General features: G+C 46.7%; 1 protein-coding gene across 5 annotated transcripts in view; it reads left to right on the top strand.

Annotated features, from left to right (window-relative positions):
* Positions 1–20,965, top strand: part of AMOTL1 (angiomotin like 1) — an 81,988-nt gene that overhangs the window by 57,341 nt on the left and 3,682 nt on the right. For 4 of the 5 annotated variants that reach the window (XM_074816237.1, XM_074816238.1, XM_074816240.1 and 1 more), the window contains 6 exons: positions 5,484–5,629; positions 12,015–12,164; positions 15,816–16,006; positions 17,330–17,455; positions 19,087–19,313; positions 20,036–20,305. In XM_074816237.1, the coding sequence (XP_074672338.1) occupies positions 5,484–5,629; positions 12,015–12,164; positions 15,816–16,006; positions 17,330–17,455; positions 19,087–19,313; positions 20,036–20,305 (1,110 nt within the window). The remainder of the gene's footprint in view (positions 1–5,483; positions 5,630–12,014; positions 12,165–15,815; positions 16,007–17,329; positions 17,456–19,086; positions 19,314–20,035; positions 20,306–20,965) is intronic. The other variant, XM_074816241.1, reaches the window with a different exon arrangement.

The raw sequence follows: 20,965 nt of genomic DNA, 5'->3' as shown, positions 1-20,965 counted from the left end.
CACTTGTCCTTGATAATACTGCAAATGCAGAATTAATGCTGTAGTAAAACGCCAGTAATAGGAAAAACTCCCTGCAAAAGAAGTCTGGCAAGGCAAGACGTGCAGGGATCATTTTTCAGTTCCTCGCAGCACTCTCCATTAGCAGTGCAACAGTGTAGAGCGGTTGTGCGCTCTGAGGTGGAGGCCGGAGGTGACAAAAACTCTTATTCTTTGTAATAATAATAGGCAAAGCCAGGCTGCATGCGTCAAAGTATTAAGTGCTAGACATTTGTGCCTAAGAAAAATGCTACTGTTGTATTGAGGGTAGGAGAGAACTCACAGCCCATTAGTTTCATGGTAATTATGTGATGTTTTGTCAGTGAAAAATGTTCTTTTAAGGAAAGACTTGAAGCAGCGACCGATGAAGGCATATGGGTCCATACAGGCTAGAGAAGAGCCAGGCAGGAGGAGGCTGAGAGATGCTGTGGAAACGGAGAGACGGGAAGACTGAGGATTGTTTCAAGGGCATAGGGCAGAGAGAAAGATTATGATACAGCATATCACGGGAAAAAATTGTTTTGGTGGAGTCTGAGAAAGTTGTGTGTTTTTCTGGGATTTTTCGACTTAGAGACACTCTGTCAGAGAAGGGGTTCCTCCAAAGGGCTGTTTTTTCAGGTGTCTGAGGCAGATCGGGGTCTGTGCCCATCCACGTGGCTCTGCACCCATTAGTGGGGATGTGTAGACGGTTTTGGCAGTGTGTTGGTAGAGCCTCATGCTTCGTGGGAGTGTGCAGTGGATGTGCCACGTACTTGTGCATATATCTCTGTCCCAAATATCCCAGGCAAAGAAATATTCCCATCGAATGAATCCAAGCAAAGAAAATGCTCACAGTAGATGTTTTTGAGAGTGGGGTTTTGGGCAGACTAAGAGCCATTCAGTATTAAGACAGGAAATAATCAGGGCAGAGGCAGAAGTTTCAGGGGCGAGTAAAAGGGAGCTCCTTACCCTCTCGTTTCACAGCCATGAGCTGCATGTGGGGAGGTGGGGAGGCTGCTGCCACCCTGCATCCAGAGCCAGGGGCACCTGTGCAGAGAGCAGCATCCTGAAGAAATGATGTCGTATAAAAAAATGGGTCTATTTTGCAGAACTTCCCCTTGCCCTCTGAAGGAAAGGGGAGTGGGAAATTCAATTTCAGTTTTTAATGCATGAAGGTCAAATTCTTGCCTGACTTGTACTTCATGACGTGTGAATGGAAATGCCCAAGCTGTAAATCAGACCAAGTTTAAGATACCCATGATACTTCGTAGGGTAAGGAAAGCTATCACGAGTTTTGATGGAGATTCCATGACTTCCTCTGACAACAGAGCACCAAACCTTCCTGCATTCCTGCTGAAATCAATGACCACAAGTGATCCTGTACCAAACCATTTATTAAGTACGTTACAATTGATCATAATTACTAATTCCAGTGCAGAACCCATGTTAATCACCACATGAGAAAATGGTCTCAGGGACTCAAGCACGACCTCATGCAGCTTCTCAGCCTTCCCTTGGTGCTGGCATGGCCCAGCCTTCAGGGAGCTGTCAGGAATGTGCCGTTTGTGAGCGAAACTGCAGGAGGAGAAGATTGCAGTGAGCTCTCTTGGCGTTTGTATCTTTTTTTCTGTTTTTTTTCTCACGGAGATCTGCCAGTGTGGATGGAAAGAAATGCTTCATTTCCCAGTTCTGCGTTGCTGCTCCAGTCCTGCCTTGGCCCAGCCTAGTGAGCAACAAATCACAGCTGCGGGGGGCTGCAGTGAGGCTTGGGCAGAGGGACAGATGGATGGATGGTGACTTTGCTGGTCCTCTGGAGGGAAATGTCAATGTCTAGACCTGACAACCTGGCCCTGTTTAATGTGCAAAGAATTTAGTAAAGGTGTGGGAAACCTCCTTCTGTCTGCCTGCATGGAGTGAATGGGCTCTATTTATTATTCTGCTTATTCTTATGGAGTGGGAACCAGCTGCTGAAAGGTCTTTGGAGCAGGCAACAAGGTCCTGTCCTCATTTCAGATTCCTCCTGCCAGTCACTCTGAGCAGAGTGGCAAGGTAGGAGGGGCCCATCCCACTCTTCAGCCCCCTGCCTCACCGCCCTGGCATCCTCTTGGGAAGGTTGGGCCACTGGAGTTGGCCAAGTCCCAGCTTGAGCTGGATGAGCAGAAGAGGTGACTCTGGTGTCCTGTTCTGGTGAATCAGCTGGTCTGAGGGTGACCAGCAGCAGCTGCCACAACCTACACCCCGGCCTGTGGAAGGCAGATGACAGAGCTCCTCCATACACTTGCCATGTCAGGAGTCGCAAGACTGATGAGAAGCTAAATAAGTCCCGCAGGTTTCACTCAAGAAAGGCACGGTCATCAAAGAGCATCTGTGGAATTAGCAGCTGTGAGCAAAGAGCCACCATCAGGAAATGCAAACATAAGAGAAAGTGTTGAAAATGCCACAAGGAACATGGTATGGGATCCAGTCTTGTTTTCAGCAAATCTCCTGCAGTGAAGTTAGGCTCTTGCTGCCATAATTTGATATACTTTTCTTCTGCCAGCAGTGGTCATTCTGTAGGAACAAGTGTCTTTAAGGTATGTCTGTGTTACCACTCTGCAGTATCACAGCAAGAAGAAATGCAGCTTGGGATGTTTTGAGATGGTCATTAAATTGGTCAATTAAGTTGATACTCAGCTATAATGTATGAAAAACATCTGAGTGTGGAGAAGAGGAGCCACGGATTGTGTATCTTTCTGTTTAAGCTTCTGCTTCAAAGCAGGGTCAAGACTAGTGTGCTCTTGGAGTACCTACCCAGCTTGACAACTCAAAAATCCTGTTTGTGAAGCACTGAAGCAGGCTCTTTGCTTTATCTCCTTTTTCTTCTATCCAGCCAGAGTGTGATGTCCTCCATGTGTTGAAGTACAACAGTCAGAGGCAGTGGGTGGAAAGCTGTGAGATTACAACTGTAAACTGCAGCAGAGAAGCCTGGGGACTGTTCAGTAATGGGTTGTGGCAGTGACCCACCAGAAGATAGAAATAGTTATTAGCTGGAGTCTGTTAGGTAAAAAGCACGTGCCTGGGCAGAAGGTGTGTGCAAGAGTAGCACAGTAAAACTATTTTTAGACCTTAAGGATACCTTGTATGTACTTGAAGAGAATTTAAGGTATGTTCAAGAAAGCCCTTCTTTACTAAAAATGAGTGCAATGTAGGAAAGTACTTATAAAATGTGCCTCCAGCATTTTGCAGGGAGAAGCTGACATGGGGAAGTGTTGAGAGCTGTGAAGTAAATTTTTCTTGCCAGCTTTCTAGTGGGTTCAGCAGTTATTTTGTGTACAGCATAATATTTGGCAGGGGGTAGAAAATGTAATGCAGCAGGGCAAGCCGAGCACTTAGAGTTCCCTGGATGAAAGTTGAAAGTGAAGGTCCCAAGTCCTGTTTTCCTATGTGCTGTCCTCATGTGTAACATGAAACATGGGTTTCAAATCTGGAGCAAAGCAAGTGTGGTCCCAGCATGAGATGGTGGAGTGCCACAGGGCTGAAATAGCATCCATCTTCCAGCTTCTTCGCCCGCTAATGAAATTAGCTGCTTGATAATTTGCCCAGATTTACACTTCTGTACAATAGATATTAATGTTCTTTCCGGTCAGTCTGATTGAATTAAATGTATTTACGTTGAAGGAAGAGGTCTGCATGTCCAATATACAATTTCTTGCTGACAAGGGAAGATTAAGGCCACGTCATACCGAGATGGCTCGTGGTGGCAGTCAGTGGCACACTGCGCAGCACTCACTGGGCTTTGCTTGTGGGCTTTGCAGAGGCCAATGTGCTAGTGTTGCTGCCAGGGTTTCTTTTTGTGAAGTGCTGAATTCCTCCTTTTAGGATAAATGGGAAGATGGCTGAGTGGGTTTGGGCTACCTCATCTACTCGTGCCTTGTTCCACACGGATCAGCTTGTATGCATCTCACTTCAGGCATCTACCACTAGTGTGTAAATTAAACCTGTTCTCATCCCACCTGTAATTAAGGAAGAATAAGGCCCTTCTTGGGGTACTTCAGGTCTGAAATGGGCTGGCTTGGGCCATGTGAAGTTTCCTGACCCTCCTTGCGGGGAGGTGGATGGTGGGGCTTCCAGCTTGAGTGGTCACACTTGAGTGGGACGGGCTGGATGTTAGGGGCAGATTTTCCATGTTTCAGTGTTTTTGGAGCAACTTTTCACTTCAGTTAAAAAATAATAAATTCTGTAATGCTGTGTTTAAACAGTCAAAAATCAAAACAACGTTTAATTGATGCCAAATTAATTTTTGGAGGAAATTTTCCTTCCTGGAGGCTTTCCAAGTGCTCTATTTTTGTTATCATTCAGAATGAACGCCAGATTTTGAAATCTCAGATTTCACTGAATGAAACTTCCATCCCCTGCTCACTCCAATCATTAACCGTTTGCGGTCCGACGTCGGGGATCCAGTGATTGGCCCATCATGCTTGTGTTCCAAGAAACGGCTTCTCAGCACTGTCAGGGCAGAAGTAGATGGAGCCAAGTATTTCCCCAGGCAGCTTGCCAGCAAAGTCAATGGTGGGCCTGAAATTTGTTGCTGAAGGAAAAGATGTGAGCAAAGCTGACTGACTTTAGCCAGGGTTTTTTTTTAACATTGTTTTAAATTTATCCAAAAAAGGGATGATTTTTCAGCACAGAGGTTATCTACATGTTTTAGTCTCTCCCCTGATGTGTTAAGGTGCTTAACAGGAGTGGAGCACTGGTCGCTGGACCCTTAGGTCATGCAGGACTGGGGAGTCAGTCACGGTCCCCGCAGTGTTGAAATGCCTCCCACGGCCTCCTTTTCTCTGCATGGCCAGGGAAAGCCTATTCAGATGCCTCCTATGTTATTCTTCCTTATTGCTTTCCCCTCTTTCAGTTTTCAGGCTGTTCAGCACAGATGTGTGTATATTATTTGGCTTCTTCACGTATTCTGTATCTCATGTTCTCTATCCTTGCAAATAAAATGGGCCAGGCACAGCACAGCCCACATCCATGGGGCTGAGGTTTCTTGCACATTAGGGAAGGGCAGCAGCATTCAAACCGGCAGCTTTAAACAGTCCTTGACATAGGCTGTTCTCAAGCAGAGCCTAGGCATTGTATGGGAAGGGAGTAGCTGCTGCACGCTAAAATTTTTCAGGAGAATGTGCTAGTAGTTCAGCAGAATGGACAATTATGAGGCAGCGCTCAGGTCCCCAAGCTCTGCTAGTTCAGATGCAGCCCAAGCTGCCACTCGTTTCTGGTGCTGGTACTCGCATAAGGCTGGGCATTGAGGGGCTGAGCCATGGCAGTGCAAACTTCTTTCCTGCTGTGTCTCAGCACTGTGTCATAATGGCCCTACCACTGCTGCTTTGCATAACTTTTGCTTTTCTAGTTAGGCGACAGCTTACCTCTGGTGCATGGCCCAGGACCTGTGAGCTGTCCTCCTGGAGTGGCTCTTGTTCTTGTCTCTTTTCCAGACAAAGAGCACTTGAAGGAGAAGGAGAAGTTGGAGATGGAGCTAGCAGCTGTGCGCTCTGCCAACGAGGACCAGCGGAGGCACATCGAAATCCTCGACCAGGCCCTAAACAATGCGCAAGCCAAGGTCATCAAACTGGAAGAGGAGGTGAGGCATGGGCAACATTTCTGTGCTCTGAAGATAGTGGTGGCTCATGATTAGGGTTTTCTCCATCCAAATCCTGAATCTCTTCTAGCCATGGTGTGGTAGGTCTTCCTGCTTCACTTGTACAGGCCCTCTTATAGAGAAAATGCATAGTTATACAAGACTGAGCCAAACAAGCAAGCAAAGGAGACCACAACAATAGATGTTTTCAGAGCAGAGCCTTCAACATGTAACCAGGAGCAACACCAATTTCAACTAGCTGGTGGCTGAGGTAATGGTAGGACTTAACAGAAACATCAAATAAAAAGCATACTACTCACAGACTTGGGACTGCAATACAAACATGGGATGTTGGTGCATCCTATTTCTCCCCAAATAATGCCAGGAGGCTTTTGAGATGTGCTCAACAGCACAGGGCTCAGTAATTTCACATCTAAATGGTGGTCTTAAAAGATCTGGCTGGAGGCAGACTGTCCAGGATTTAGAGGTACAAAGAGCTGCAGGTTTTGTTTGAGAGCTGAAAAAAACCTATCGTACCATGAGACCCAAGAAGTGCCATCTGTGCAAAACTCCCCAGCGGTCTTTAAACAATGATCCTATAAGCGTGATAGTGAAAATTTGGATAGGAAGAGAAATCCCAGGAACAGAGGGCTCTTCAAACTGACAGGCAAATACAGGACAATATCGAGTAGCTGGAAGCTGAAGCTAGACAAATTCAAAGTGGAAATAATGCTCAGTTTTAACTATAACAAAGAGTGATGTTGTCAGTTCTCCATTAATGGAGGTCTCTAAGTCTCAATGTTTTGTGTTCCTCAAGGACCTTTAGTCAGCAGGTGTGGGTTTAATAACTAGCTGAAAGTCTATGCATTCTGGCAGATCAGGCAAGACTGTCAAAACAGACCTTTTTGGCCCTAAAGTCTCTGTCCATGGGACCAACAAAGAGGAGGGATGTTTTATGGGGAATAAAAGAAACATAATCTTTACAATTTGAGTGAGCAGGTCATTGGTGAGGGGAAGGCCATTGGTGAACCTCTACTCTAGCAGACTTGGTAGAGGTTCAGGCTCTGGCACAGACTGCTGGCATGATCTTGGGCAGGTCTGTTCCCTTTCAGTGCCTCATTTCCCACCGGCACCCTCCCAGGGCTGACCTGGTGGTGAATCCACAGGAGCCCACTGGGTGCACGGATGCAAGGGGTCTTGTGAGGAACAGGGAAAGGTCTTATCTCAAATACCTGCAAGTAACTTAAGTGCAGGTTACTGTCTTGGAAAGATGAAGGGTGAACTGACCTCAGTGATATTGGAATGTTTTTTTACCAGGGTATGCATGACAGACCCCCTGTTAGGCTAACTAATGGTATTTAGAGTCTGGAAGATGTAAGGTACTGAAGTGCTGAAGGCATTGCTGTTTTGTTCCTGACCATTAGACCATTCTAACTTCTTGTTTAGAAACGTTTTAAAAACTCCATTCCCTCTGGTGAATATACCTAGCAGCAAGAAGAGAATCACATTAAGTTTAACTGCTGCTTTGTTAGTTAGACTAAAGCCTGCTCACTGTCCCAGTTTATTTGGGGCAGTCCCTTTGGAGTAGCTGCAGGAGCTAGCATACCTTTAATCTGTACATAATTCACTTGAAGCTGTTTGCCTTCTGTTTGCATTTCATCACAAAGTGGCTGAATAAAGGAGTGTTTTAGATGGCAACACCTGCTCCTACAGTTACTGCATCACATGGGGGGTGGGAAGAAATACATTTAGCTCCTGGCTTCTCCACCAACTGTCAGTGTGGTATTGGCAGGTAACATTGGCTTGCTGAATACACACCACTGAAGGCAGCAGAAGCATAAATGCAGATTTCCAGGCAGGTGGTGTAAGAAGCTACCCTGTGCCTGCTGGGTTGTAGTAAATATGTTTGCAGCCTTAGGGCTCTGTCTCTAAGAGCTTTGCAGTTGCCAGTTTCTAGTCTAGTCATCCAACGGAAACGTGTTTCTGCTGGGGATGGGAGCTAGGATCCTGGATTGTGTACTGGTGGAGTTGAGGAGAGGGCAAACGTTCCCCTCTAGAGAGCTGCTAACCTCCTGCCTGGGGTGTGGTAGATGTTACAGAGGTGGTAACCTCCTGCCCAGGGCATGGTAGATCTCAGAGGTGACAACACATGAAGGTGATGCAACGGTATTTGCCAGAGTTTGTCTGTCAGAGCCCTCAGTCTGAGAAAACCCATGTGACCTGGTAGTGCTTAACTGTTTTTTTCATTCTAGGGGGAGTTTGAATGAATTTTTTCCATTTTTTCCCAGCTGCCATGTTTCAATTGTTCAAGGCAGTGTCATGCAGCTCAGGTGAAGTGCAGTTAATCTGTGGCTGCCAGCATGTGCCTGGGCTCCTGTGCTCCCTTTCCCTTGCTTTTGGCTTGTTTCATCACTAAATCAGAGCACCTTTTCAACAGGTCTCCAGTGTTTCTGGAGCTCAGTTTGACACACATGCAGCAGATATTGTTGAGGTTATGACCCTTCATCTTAAACCAGGGATTTTTACTGTAATTTGGAATATATTCAAGGAAGCACAGAACCACTCAAATGAAAACGACTGTTATTATTAATAGAGCTCTACCTCATGCACTGCTTTGTAAATCCACCCAGATTTCTTCTACCACCAGAACGCAATTAAGTTTAAAATGGTTTTAAATCAAGACTTGAAAAATAGGCAGTAGCTACTCAGTTGAATTAACATAAGATAGTGTGCTATGTAAATCTGCATTATCCTGAGTACCTGCTAGTAGAAGGATTTAATTCAAAAACATGTAGGTGGTATTATCACCACATGTCATTTAGGAGACTGCTGCTGGAATTGTGTGTCTGATCCATGCTTTGGATAGAAGACTGAATAATTAGAGAGGGTTCAGAAAACAGCTTATTTATTTGGGGCCCAGAAGCTGTTCTTTGCTGTGAACAATTAAAGTGAAGAGGTGGCTGAGCTCCAGTCCATGCTCATGAACATGAAGAAGGGATTGCTGTCAGCCAGATTAAACGTTGCTCTTTAACATAAGAAGAAATAATGAGATGCAGTGTTTAGGGGCTGAAGCTGAGCAAATCAGGCCGGAAATAAAGAGTTAGAGTAATTAACACTGAAACAACCTACTTAGGGTGAAGTGGATTCTCCATCTCTTACCGTCTTTAACTCAAATCTCATATCTATAGAGTCAATACAAACTCTATTATCTCAAACTGGAGTTATGTTCCTAGTGCAGATATTTTTCCAAGACCCACTCATCTTTACACAGATTTATTTGCTTGGATCATATCCTTTTAGCCTTAGCTCGTCTTCATCTTTATTTTCCTAATCCCTGGGACAAGGGCAGTGTTCAGGCAAGTCTGCTGATCTTGTGAATATGTGAATTGTTTCATTAAATGCTTCTTGCTCTAGTAGATCACAATTTGGAAACAGAACAAGAAGTAATTTGCTTAAATTGCATAAGAGAAAGCCAGATTAGGCATTAGGGTAAAAGTTTTCTGGCAGTAAAGGAAAATAAGCCGTGAAGTAGTTTGCAGGGGGAGGTTGTGGAGTCCCTACCACTGGAGGGTTTTGTAAACAGATTATACAGACAGGCGCCAGGTTTTAGGTAGAGTTGATCCTACCTTGCAGCAGGAGCATGGACTGGTACCTCTCCAGGTGCCATCCATCTTTTTTTCAAGTCTATGTGCCTGTGAGGTAGGGGAGCTTAGTATCATGTATTTCTGATTGCAGTACCCCTCCCTTACAGATGCATACTGCACTGACAAGCCCATTAGTGTAAATGACAACATTTTGTACTTCATTTTTTAAATGTGTGGGTGAATTTTTTCTTTATGAATCTACAGGCAGGATAGAAAAGTCAGAATTGGCTCAAGAACCTCCCTATAAATTTATGAATGTGGGAACTGTCTTGTTGCATATATCCAATAAAATTGTTTTCTAAGGCGGTGGACACATGTGCATCGCCTCACCCACATGGGCAAAGGTGCACTCATGTGTGAGCAGGTGAACCCTGGGCTTTAGAAGGCTTCTGCAAAGCCAAAATATGACTGCTGTGGTACGGATGGACCCTCCAGCATCTGGCAGGACGTGGGGGTGCAGTTGAGGTCTGGTGTCAAGGAGGGACCCCGGGGGAGCCCTTTCCCGTCTCCAGTCGACACTGGTGTGGCTGGGGGGTGGCACAGGCACCTTCCTACTGCCAAAATAGCACATTCAGCAAGAAGGCACCGCTGTGTCTGTCTTGCCAAGTCCTGCACTCCCCAGGAATGCACTCTTCGTGCTGCTGCCAGAGACTAGTGGGGATTATAATCTTATTAATTTTCATGGAAAGCCCCAGCAGCCGTAAGCGTTGGCCTGTATTATGGCAGGGCTAGGGAGGTCATGCTGCCAGTTATTGGCTCTGTCTGGGAAGGTTTGTTTAGGCCAAGCTTTGCTTTTGCTGTGAGCAAGCCTGTATTTCACTTCACCCATGACATGGATGGATTTAGGGTAGCAGAAGAGGAATTTCAAGAAAAAGTTATTTTATTATCATTGTAATCAGTGGGAGGGAACCTAGGTGAATCCAGCATCGCACAAGTGAAAAAACAAACTTATTCACAGCGTGGGAGTCCTGGCCTAAGCAGAGGTCTCTGGGCAAAGGGGACTCCCACGTAGCTGGGGGGACCCAGCACTGGTGTTTATTTGCTCCACACGCCCAGGAACAAGGCAGCAAACTTCTCACTACATCCCCTAGATATTTAGACACAGGTATTTTGTGGCTATAGCTCCTATATCATAGCTCACATTGCAGTTAATTTCAATAGTGATTTAACTACTTAAAAAAGAGGTAGGCACTAGGATATCGTTTTGGCCTTGGTCTTGCCAGCTCACAGCACCTCTCCAGCCTCTCTTATTTATCTAGTTCCCCAATGTTGACTGGGGTTAATGTGTTTTTCTGCCTCCTGTTTTGCTTCTGAAAAATTTCAGGTCTCAAACAAGTGTACAAATAAATGACGGAGACTGGAAGTCCTAAAGAGGATCTTAGTGATCATGGCAATGACCTCGATCATCCCCCATTAACCCCCAGGCTGCAGATGGGGTCCAACTGAGATTTGGCAAAGTCTGCGTGATCCAACATTCAAACCAATTCACCCTTTCTGAGTCAGAGGGTTAAGTCGAGAGTGTTTTGGGGTCTTTTGGGGTTCATTGAGGTATTTTGGGGTTTGAAGCTTCAGTTTGCGTACACTGTTGCTCTCTCTGCTACAAGGCAGATATCTTTAGAAAGGTAAGTTTATTCATGCTTGTGAAGAGAAAATTCATGACAAAAGGTTGGGGGAGAAGAGGAGAACTAGGTTTCCTGAGGTTGGGACCGCAGCCCATAGGTGAGCAGGCAGACCCCGCTGCTGCAGCCCCATCAGCGAGTTTTCGGATCAGCTTCCATACTCCCTGGGGATGAGGACAGCTCATGGACACCCAGATGTGCCTGTTCCCCATGAGCTCACCCCTTCTCGGTGCTAGATTTTGGCTGGGAGTCAGGTTTCAGCACAGGCTTTGCTGCCCATCCCAGTGCCCAGTGCAGCTGATGCCTAGCGTGTCTGTTGTCTGAAGCCTCCTCTCCCCGAGGGCTCTCAAGCCTGCCAGGTCCTACCATGAGCCCTGATCGTGATACCCTGTGGTGTCACTGAGAGCTTGGTGGCCAGAAGAAGTGGGAATAGCCACTAAGCACCCTGAACATCTGCAGTCCACTTGCAAATTCCTTTTGGTGTATGCTGCTTGAGCAACCTCTGGCCTTAAAACCCTGTATTGCAAAATCCTTGTGTCATGTTTAGCCTTTCAATATTTGCATTATATACATAAGGAGGGCCTGGCTTTAGCTGCCAGCACATCTATAGATTGGCACGGCCAAGCCTGTGAGCTGGATAGAGCAGTTGGAGGGCTTCTGACTGCTAGTACTTCACTTATTCCACCTGCATTGAATAGATACGCAGGGTTGAAAAAAAGACTCTGTTTGGGTGCAGACAATGTGTCAAGCGTCACCAGTCGATAAGACCCACCATGATTCCTCTTAGCTGAGGCCAGCCTGTGTGCTTGCCCGAAGAGTATCCCCCAACATGATGGCTCTTGCTTAGAAATGGCCAAGGGAATTCATGGCTAGCAGATCCCCAATGGGTGGAAGATCTGGGCAGCATTCCCTCTGAAAGGGGTAGTAGAGCTGCCCCAGCAATGCCTGCTGTGCCCTTTCCTTGCCCGTCAAAGGGGCACCATCCTTCCCCTGGAGAGACTCTTCAAAGCAAATGCCCAAAGCCATGTTTGAGCCCAGGGCGTGCCTGCAAGTGCATGGGGGTCCTGGTGGCCCAGGGTGGGAGTACGGTGCCCCCCAGCACTGCTGAGCCCCTGTCCCCCACAGCTGCGCAGGAAGCAGGCCTATGTGGAGAAGGTGGAGAAGCTGCAGCAGGCGCTGACGCAGCTGCAGGCGGCCTGCGAGAAGAGGGAGCAGATGGAGCGGCGGCTGCGCACGCGCCTGGAGCGGGAGCTGGACTCATTGAGGATGCAGCAGGTGAGGATGGGGTGGTCTGTGTGGGACCCCAGCACAGGGCCTTTGGCATTGCTTTTGAAGAGGGACGGTTGCTTGCAGCCCTGTCAGGTGCCACCTTGCTTTTGGGGTCAGGTCGTTGGACCTAAGCCTTTCCTTTGGATGGGGTCGTGGATGTCCCGTCATTGGAAGTGTTCAAGGCCAGGTTGGACGGGGCGAAGTGTTCAAGGCCAGGTTGGACGGGGCTTTGAGCCACCTGATCTAGTGGAAGCTGTCCCTGCTCATGACAGAGGGGTTGGACTTACGTAATCTTTGAAGGTCCCTTCCAACCCAAACCACTCTGTGATTCTAACTCCTGATCTTCAGTGGAGGATGGGGGAGCTCCACAGTGGGGCTGCTGGACCCAGCCAAGCCCTGCCTGCTGTGGGGCTGGGAGGTCCTGGCTCCCCTGCCCAAGGACAGGCAGGGCCCCCATGTGTCCCCCAACACCTGTTAGGGGAAAACATCCTACCAGGTTTTTCTCCAGCAATCACAGATTATGCAAGATCAGCTCCACACTGGTGGAGGAGAGGAAAGGTGCGGTACACATGGGCGTGAGATTTAGCCCACAGATTTTGGCTGATCTTTCATTGGAAAAGCAACGTGGGATGATGCAGGATTTGGTGGGAGCAAGAGCTTGGTCTGTATTTGTTCTGGGCAAAGCTGATGTACACAGTTCACAGAAACCTCTACCCATAACAGATCTGGAGACAAATGGTGTCATCTTCAGACAATAAATTAATTAATTATCAGTCCAGTCCAGAATGGGCTAGAAGTGTAGATTTGCATTTCTGTGTACATCCCCTTGTTTTTTGGCAGCCCTGTGTCCTTGGAGAGATAGTGTTATGCTTGTATTTTATGCACAGTTATTCCTTTGTTATTCCTCCTCCATCCCCAAGTCCCGTAGGCCAGTCACCTGTGAAAATGAGAAAAAAAAAAAAAGCACAAGGAGGTTACAGGGAAAATTTCTAGGCTATAGCCAGCACCAAGTGCCAAATATATTGGCTCCAGAGGAGAGTGTGCAGATGTACTAAGCATATCAAACCATCACTTGGGGAAAAACCAGCAGCATAAGCAAAGCATGATGCGCTTGTAACTCTTGAAGGGCTCACTCATATCTCTGTCAATGTATGAGCCGTTAGTGTAGACCAAAGCAGCTGTTACACAGGGCTTGTGCTGCCAGAATGCAGAGGGGTTGATCCTGCTGGCAGCATGCGATTGGGAAGTAGCCCTACAGGCAGTATCAGCAGTTTGCAGTCATGAAGTGGCCAGACCTGAGAGCATCCCCTTCTTGCCGGCAGCCCCAGGGCAGGGCAGGGCAGATCCCCCAGCACCCCTCCGACAGCATCACTCTCACTGCTGCTCTCTGGAGACCCTTCCCAGGCATCTTGGCTATTTCTTGGTGCCATGTAAGTGCGTTAAGTCTTTCTTGCCCTGTCCACCATGGGCTTGCTGTTCCTGTCTTCTTCCAGTAGCTCTTCTCAGTTGCCCCTTAGCCTTCTCTCATCAGTTTAACAAAGAAATTACATGGGGTATGACACGCTAACGCTGGTGTAAATGAAAGAACATTTGAGAAAAATACTATTAAAGTTCAAGTGAAGATAAATCTAGAACTATGAAAGGTTTTGTTCTCTGGGCTGGAATACAGGGACAAATTGATATATTAAGTAACTGGGATGGACTGTCGCTGAAGTCCTTGTCTTGGGAGTTCAGGGTACATCTGCTCATTTTGGCAGAAAATTCCTTTGTGACTTACAGATTGCTTCATTATAATTTTTTTTTTTTTTTGGCACTGTAATTAGCGATTGGATTTTGGGCTGCTATAGTTCTCAAATGCCTGCACCAGTTCCCTCTAGTAAGTTTTAAGAAGAAAGATATTCTAACTTCATGTCTCACCTATTATCTTTGAGAGCAGACTTTGGGATATTTTTTACTATTGTTATTTATACTTTTTGTTTTATGAGCCACAATGCTGCAATGAATCATGTTGCATCAATATGCCTCATTTTTTTTAATTTAGAGCTGTCTTCTCTGGGTTATCAAAGTTGTATCTACTGAAACATTTTCTTGTCGCGAGAAAAAGAGCTTTTTTCTCCATTTTTCTGGAGTCAGCAGAAGAGACGCAGCTCACAAGGAGACCGTGAGCCAGAATCTGTTCTGTTCCTGGCTTGTTGGTAACCGAGTCCAAATGGCAGATCTTCATTATTGCTGACGCATGAGCTGGGACCAAAAAAAAATCCCTTTGACTTAGCGTTGTAGGCTGAGCGTGCAGGGCTGGCAGAGGCTTTGACTCAGAAGACAGGCACCCGTGATGTCCCAAGATTCTGTTTACAGACCAGGACCATGCTTCCAGACTACTACCTTCCTGCCAGAGATTTGATAATATTTGAAGTGTAAGTGCTATTTTTTGCAGAAGCAGAGTCACAGCCATTGCTCCTAAGGACTGCTCCATATTACATTTCCAGAAAGCAGCTTCCAAACACATTGTTACTGCACCAAAGGCAAAGCCTGCAGCCCTCCCCTGGTATCTCTAGTTTCCCCTAAGCAGGAGATAAGTGCTAGAGGAGGAAATGTGGTTTGGAAAATGGAAACGTTTGCTGCAGCCCTTCTTTGCAGTGTGATGGTACAGCTTTGCTGGTGGAAGTTCATGGTATAGCACAGATGAGAAACCGCTGCTCCCGAGACACGGTTTCCCCTTTAACACAGTACTGTGCACCATGGATTGTAACAAATCTCTTGCATTTTTTATTGAAAAAAATATGTACTTCTACTGAGTTCTCCCAGAGCTTCATGCCTTTCCCCTCGGTGTGAGTTCATCCCACCCAAGCTCTGCTGAGCTGAGGACTGGATCTCCATCCTCCTCTGCCCACCACCAGCAGTGAGAAGAGCTTGGGGCAGCTACCCATGCTGCTTAGGTACTTTAATTAAGTGCCTGTAACTGGGTGGAATAAATCCTGCCTGGGTAAGAGCCTTCCTTGCAGCATAGATGCAAAGGGTTATGCACCCATTGCTGCTTGTCAGCATCCCATGGGAACCACCTCATGGTGCCTGGGGATCTTACCTGCCGGTCAAGAAGTTACTTGCTGCACCACAGAAAGCATCTCCTGAGGACGCGTGAGAACTAATGTGCTAGAAGAGACAGGCGTAAATCCATGTCCAGGGTATTTTCCCAGCTGCTGTTTTAAATAGGTTACATGTAGCTAGGTTATATACCACTTTTTTCCCTGCTTTTATATATAAACTCTCTGGTAATAAGTGTCTGTGTGTACCGAGCACTGCCCAGCCATGTGATGAAGTCCCAGCAAGGAGAATATCTTTTAAAGCTTCATTGCTTCTTTTTCCTACCACCTTTTTTTCCTACTTTTTCCCTTGGCTTGAGGTAGCCCATGAAATGCCTGCACATCCAGGGAGCAGCCAGATCCCTACTTCTCTCAGCATGGTCCAGAGAAGTGTGTGCTGGGGTTGCACATATGGTCAACCTGCCTTGTCCTCCTGCAACCTTAGGGGTTTAGCCTGGGGTTTTCACCTGCCCCTGTCAAAAGACATGGGGATGTCTTTGCATGCTCCAGGTAAAAAAGGGCCATCAGATCCCATACTTGGCAGACGGTGAATATCTGTTGCTGTTTCCACCGGCAGAGGCAGGGCAGCTACCAGGCAAGCAGCCTCCCAGAGCACAATGCCCCAGCCCTGATGGAGCTGGTGCGGGAGAAGGAGGAGAGAATCCTGGCCCTGGAAGCTGACATGACCAAGTGGGAGCAGAAGTACCTGGAGGAGAGTACGATCAGGCACTTTGCCATGAATGCTGCAGCCACAGCTGCAACGGAGAGGTAAGATGTTGCTGCAAGCAGGCAGCTCTCTTCACTGTGGAAAGCATGGGGAATAATAAAGAATGGATATTTTCTTAAGGCTGGATTTTGCTTGCCTTTCCCTGCTGAGTCGTGCGACCAGGATTAATGCTCCTTTCTGTGGTGTCGTGCCAGTGAGATACAATAGTCGGTTAAGACAGGATTTACCCTTCTGACCAAGTCCAAAATGTTATCAAATCCAGGCACTAGACTCAAGCAATACCCTTAACAGCAAAGTCTCAGGCTGCCAAACTGCACAGCATATGTAAGACAACTCCTCCCCATTGCACCAGTGGAGCAAGCAGGGACTGTTGGTCTATGGCTGCATCCATCCCACAGTCTGCAATATGGTTGTTTAACCTAGTTTTAAAAACCTGTAACAAGGAAAATTTTGTGACCTAAGCCCCCTGTTTCACTGCTTCATTACGCTTCAACTTAAAAAGTTTCTCCTGATAGCTAAAGCTAAACGTCTTTACTGCAAATTACCTCAATCAGTTCTTGTCCTTCCCAGGTGTACATGATGAACAACAGATCACTGTTGACCTTGTAACAGCCTTGTAAATACTGGAAGACAGATATCCCCTGATGTATCTTCCCTGGCCTGAACTAACTTACTTCCTTAATCCATTCCTCACATGTCCTAGTGTAAATTCCTTCCCATTCCCATTACATTTGCCTAGACTGCCTCCAGTTTGTCTGTGTCAAAGTATGGAGTCCAAAAACACACAGGACACTGCAGCGAGGCTTTCCAGCAATGAGGATGACAGATAATTAACTTCTCGCCCCAGTTTCTTAGAAGCCAAATTCCATGGAAACGTCCGAAAATTAGATTTCCCTTTGAAATGTGGTTAAGTGCACGACTTAGAATGATCCTTTTCTTTTGCACTCTAGTCTAGGTAGCAATTCCTGTGCTATTTTTCACCTTTGAAAGGGTACAATTTTGTTCTTGTTTGTGATGTAGTCTTGTTGACTTGGGACCATTTCCACAGGGAGTGAGTCCCTCTGATGTCTGACCCTATCCTTCAGGATCCTTGTTAGCCCCATGGGTGTCGCCCATGATTTCAGCATGCTCTCAGCTGTTCCATCAGCCCAATTAATTAATGGTGTTAATGACTAAACCCAAGCCAAGAGTAGCCCCCAGCAAGATGACCCAGTGCCAGATGGCCATCCACTTGACAGGCAACCATTGCTGGCTTGCACTTCAAACACGGGTTTGGGGTTTTCTTTGCGAGTGCCAATCTCACTTGCAAAAGCCACCCTTGTGGTCTCAGGAGCCCGACTCACTGTGTTGAACTGCTTTGCCAGGGATGCCTCGGCCCCGAGCCACTCACGCAATGGCAGCTACGGCGAGAGCGCGTTGGAGGTGCGGGGCTGGCAGGAGGAGGAGGAGATCGTGCAAGCCAACCGGCGCTGCCAGGACATGGAGTACACGTAAGGGGCCGTACCTGCTTGTCATGGTGTTTGGGCTGGGTTCAGATAAACCAGGCTGCCCTTCTGTTCCTTCATGCAGGCCTGGAAAGGATGGGCTTAGCTTCGCTTTGACTTAGTTTTGTTCTTCAGCATTAAAACAGGGATTAAAGAGTTGCTGTCATTACATAACTTCATCCCTACTTCCTGTAAAACCTTCTCTGTGCCAAAAGCGACCTTCTTACAAAATAGAGGCCGTTCCACTATTAAAAGTAGGTTGGCATGTGAGGAAGCCGAGTGCTTGTTTAATCTCGGTGAAAATCCCACTCTGGAAGCAGGAGTATCTGGTCATAAATAAACTTTTTTGGATACAAGAGTAATGTTCACTGTTGCAGATACTTCCCATTTTCAGCACACAAGTGGACATGTGGATGTGTAGTTCAATGAACATTAGACCTGGGCAGTGCAATCCAGACTTTTTCCCTGGTGAAAAGTGGCCTTTTGATGAGTAAAAATCCCTTGAGAAAGTTTGTGTATTCTAAGTTTTTACTGAAAAACTATTTAAAATCTGTTTTTCAGTGTTGGCTTCCCCACAAGAACACCAGTCTGCAGACACTTCTATAAAAAGGTGTATTTGTTACTTGTGGAAAATACCAGTGATTGTTTTTGCTGAGTTTGGTTTTTGTTTTCTACTCACAGATGCAAGCTAATCCTGCTTCCAGTGAAGTAATGGAGTTTTGCCATTGGCTTCATTAAAGATAGATTAGGATCTTGTGTTTTCATTGCAAATTAGACATCTGATTGTGAAAACTAATGCCAACATGAAGTTACTAGCTATCTCTCTTGTACGTATAGGTTTTCCAGATGCAGCATTTTTAGCTTTCATTGCTTCACAAAATGCAGCTGCATTGGACTATATGTCGTACATCACATTCAAGCTACAGTCATCTGGCTGTCATATTGTACATGTGCAATTATTTTTTTTTAAAATGTGGTTTTGTAGACTTTCAGTATGATTTGGTGTTAATCATTCTTGGAGAAAAGTCTCAGATAATCCTGTTTTTTTGTGATTTGAGAGTCTTTGGGGTCTGTATGAGAGAAGTAGTGAGCTTTGCTTGGCTCTGTACACCATGTGCTGATCATTTCTGCATCAGTGAGGAAGAAAGAAGAGCCCAACCCAGCTGTTAGAGAAACCGAAGGGAACCTTTCTGCTCGCTTCAGCAGGTCTTTACTCCAACTGACGACAGACCTGAATCATGGGGTTAACTCAGCCTGCCAAAGTAGGGTTTCCACATTTGGCCCAGATATATTACAAAGGTGGAAATTGCCTGTGTGTTTGTATTCTGGTGAAGGTAGCAGTCTGCAGCCTGGTCAGGACACTGCCCTTATTGCTCCTGCTGGGTTGGTAAAGCCACAGCAATCGATGGGTTCAGTTAACCTTGCAGAAAAGACTTCTCAGTTTTGGCTTAATAGCTAGAAACACTGCCTGTTTCAAAGTGTGTGGTTATCTTCAGAGGAACTGGTAGGAGCTGTGTTGTCCAAGTCGCTCAAAACCAGAGGGGATAGAGCAGCAGGGCACGTACCTGGGTACCCATCCTGCTGTCCATATAAATGTTTTTTACACTCCTGTAAGCAGAGCATTCATATTTTGGCAGAATAAAGAATCTCCATGCCAAAATAATTGAGAAGGATGCCATGATCAAGGTCCTTCAGCAAAGGTCACGGAAGGACCCTGGGAAAGTCGACAGCTCCAGCCTGCGACCCGCTCGGTCTGTCCCCTCCATTGCTGCTGCCACGGGTGTGCATTCACGCCAGACCTCGCTCACCAGCAACCAGATAGCTGAGGAGAAGAAGGAAGAGAAGATCTGGAAGGGAAGCATTGGTGAGCTCAGTTTTTGGTTAAGCTTTGGCTCATCCGTCACATTGTCCTAATCCTTCTGCTTGAGCTTAGCAGAAGTGCCTCAGCCACAGCATGCATTGCCCCGACGGCTCATTTCCAGAGCACTTTCCATGGGCAGAACATGTTTCCTTGTGCTGAAGTCAAGAATTAATCATTTTTTAACCTTGCCTTGTATCTTAATTATATTTATAATCATATTAAATCGTTCTGCACTGATTATGGAAAGCCATAGTTGGGGGAAACCCTCCCAGACACAAGCAGATGATTGCAACTTTGTGGGGGTAGATAACAAATTTGAGCTAGAAAAAAACCTGTTTAATCAAGAGCATGAGCATCCCTTTGGGTAGGAGTGCATGATGTGATGTGGCAGTTAAAGGGGAACACGAGTGCAGGACTGCCTGTGATTTGGGGCCACATAGGACGAGGGTGTGAAGGTGTGCAGGGCTGTGCCAGGGGTAGGTACCACTGGGAGGTGCGTGCAGAAGGGGATGCAGAAAGGGGCAGCTGCTTTCAGAAGGCTGTTTTGTAGGGAAGTACCATATGGATGTCAGGGGAAGAGCCAACAGGCAACATCAAGGGGAAAAGCTAAGCCAAGCTAAAGGGCTGGAGACATATCTAGACCAGCGCCTTGTAGCTCTGGGGTGGGATGTGGGGACAGCATTTACACTCGAGTCAGGATGTAACTGACCTCCGTGTGTTTGCAGGGCTGCTCTTGGGGAAGGAGCACCACGACCACCCATCGGGCCCCTCGCTGCCTCCTCCGCTGCCCTCCTTGTCCTGCATGCCCGTCGCAGTGCCAGCAGCCTCCCACGCCAAGACGGGCAGCAAAGACAGCAGCACCCAGACGGACAAAAGCGCTGAGCTCTTCTGGCCTGCTGCTGCCTCCTTCCCCGGCCGTGGGCGGCTGGGCACCACCCCATCACACAGCCCAGCCCCACGGCCCCCGGCGACACGAGTGGCCGGCGAGAAACTGGGTGAGCTCTGCCAGATCCCCGCGTCAGGGTGAAATGCCAGCACCTCCAGGGCTGTCAGTGGATCCCCAGAGACACCCCAGTATTGATGGAGTAGGGGGTGTTGCCTTCACAGTTTGTAAGGTGGTTGGGAGTTTTCTTCAGGGAAACTAAACTCAAGGGAGAAAACTTTCCAAGGCTGCCTGGTCCAGCTTTGCAGAGCTTCGTGTTCAGCAGCTTCTGTAAAGCTCCACTTGCCTGTGGTGGGCAGAGTTCCCAACAAATGCAATTATTCATGCTGCCAAAGATAAAATTACAGAGTTTCACACCTTGAAAACACTCTACACCTGCTCACATACTCAGAACCTTCTCTTTTTTTCAATTTGAGCCATGGGTAGTGAAAGCACCATTTTCTCCTTAATTTTTAAAGAAAACCTGGGGGGAAATAAAGAAACCAAAGAAAGTGGATATTGTGGGGGGAGGGGAGGGTAAAGAAATACAATTTTAATTATTTTTGAAAGGTGGAAACTGCTGATTTGCAGCCCTAGCAAGGAAGACATTTATTTTACATGCATTATTTGGAAAAAGCCTGTTTACTACACATTCATCTCGTCTCAAAAGCAAGCCTTCTGTCTAAAAACATGCCATGTATCATTAATAGGGCTGAATATCACCAATTCCTTG

Source organism: Strix aluco, chromosome 2 (genome assembly GCF_031877795.1).
Source record: "Strix aluco isolate bStrAlu1 chromosome 2, bStrAlu1.hap1, whole genome shotgun sequence".
Lineage (NCBI taxonomy): Eukaryota > Metazoa > Chordata > Aves > Strigiformes > Strigidae > Strix > Strix aluco.
The sequence above is the reverse complement of the archived record's forward strand: the minus strand, read 5'-3'. Positions and strand labels throughout refer to the sequence as shown.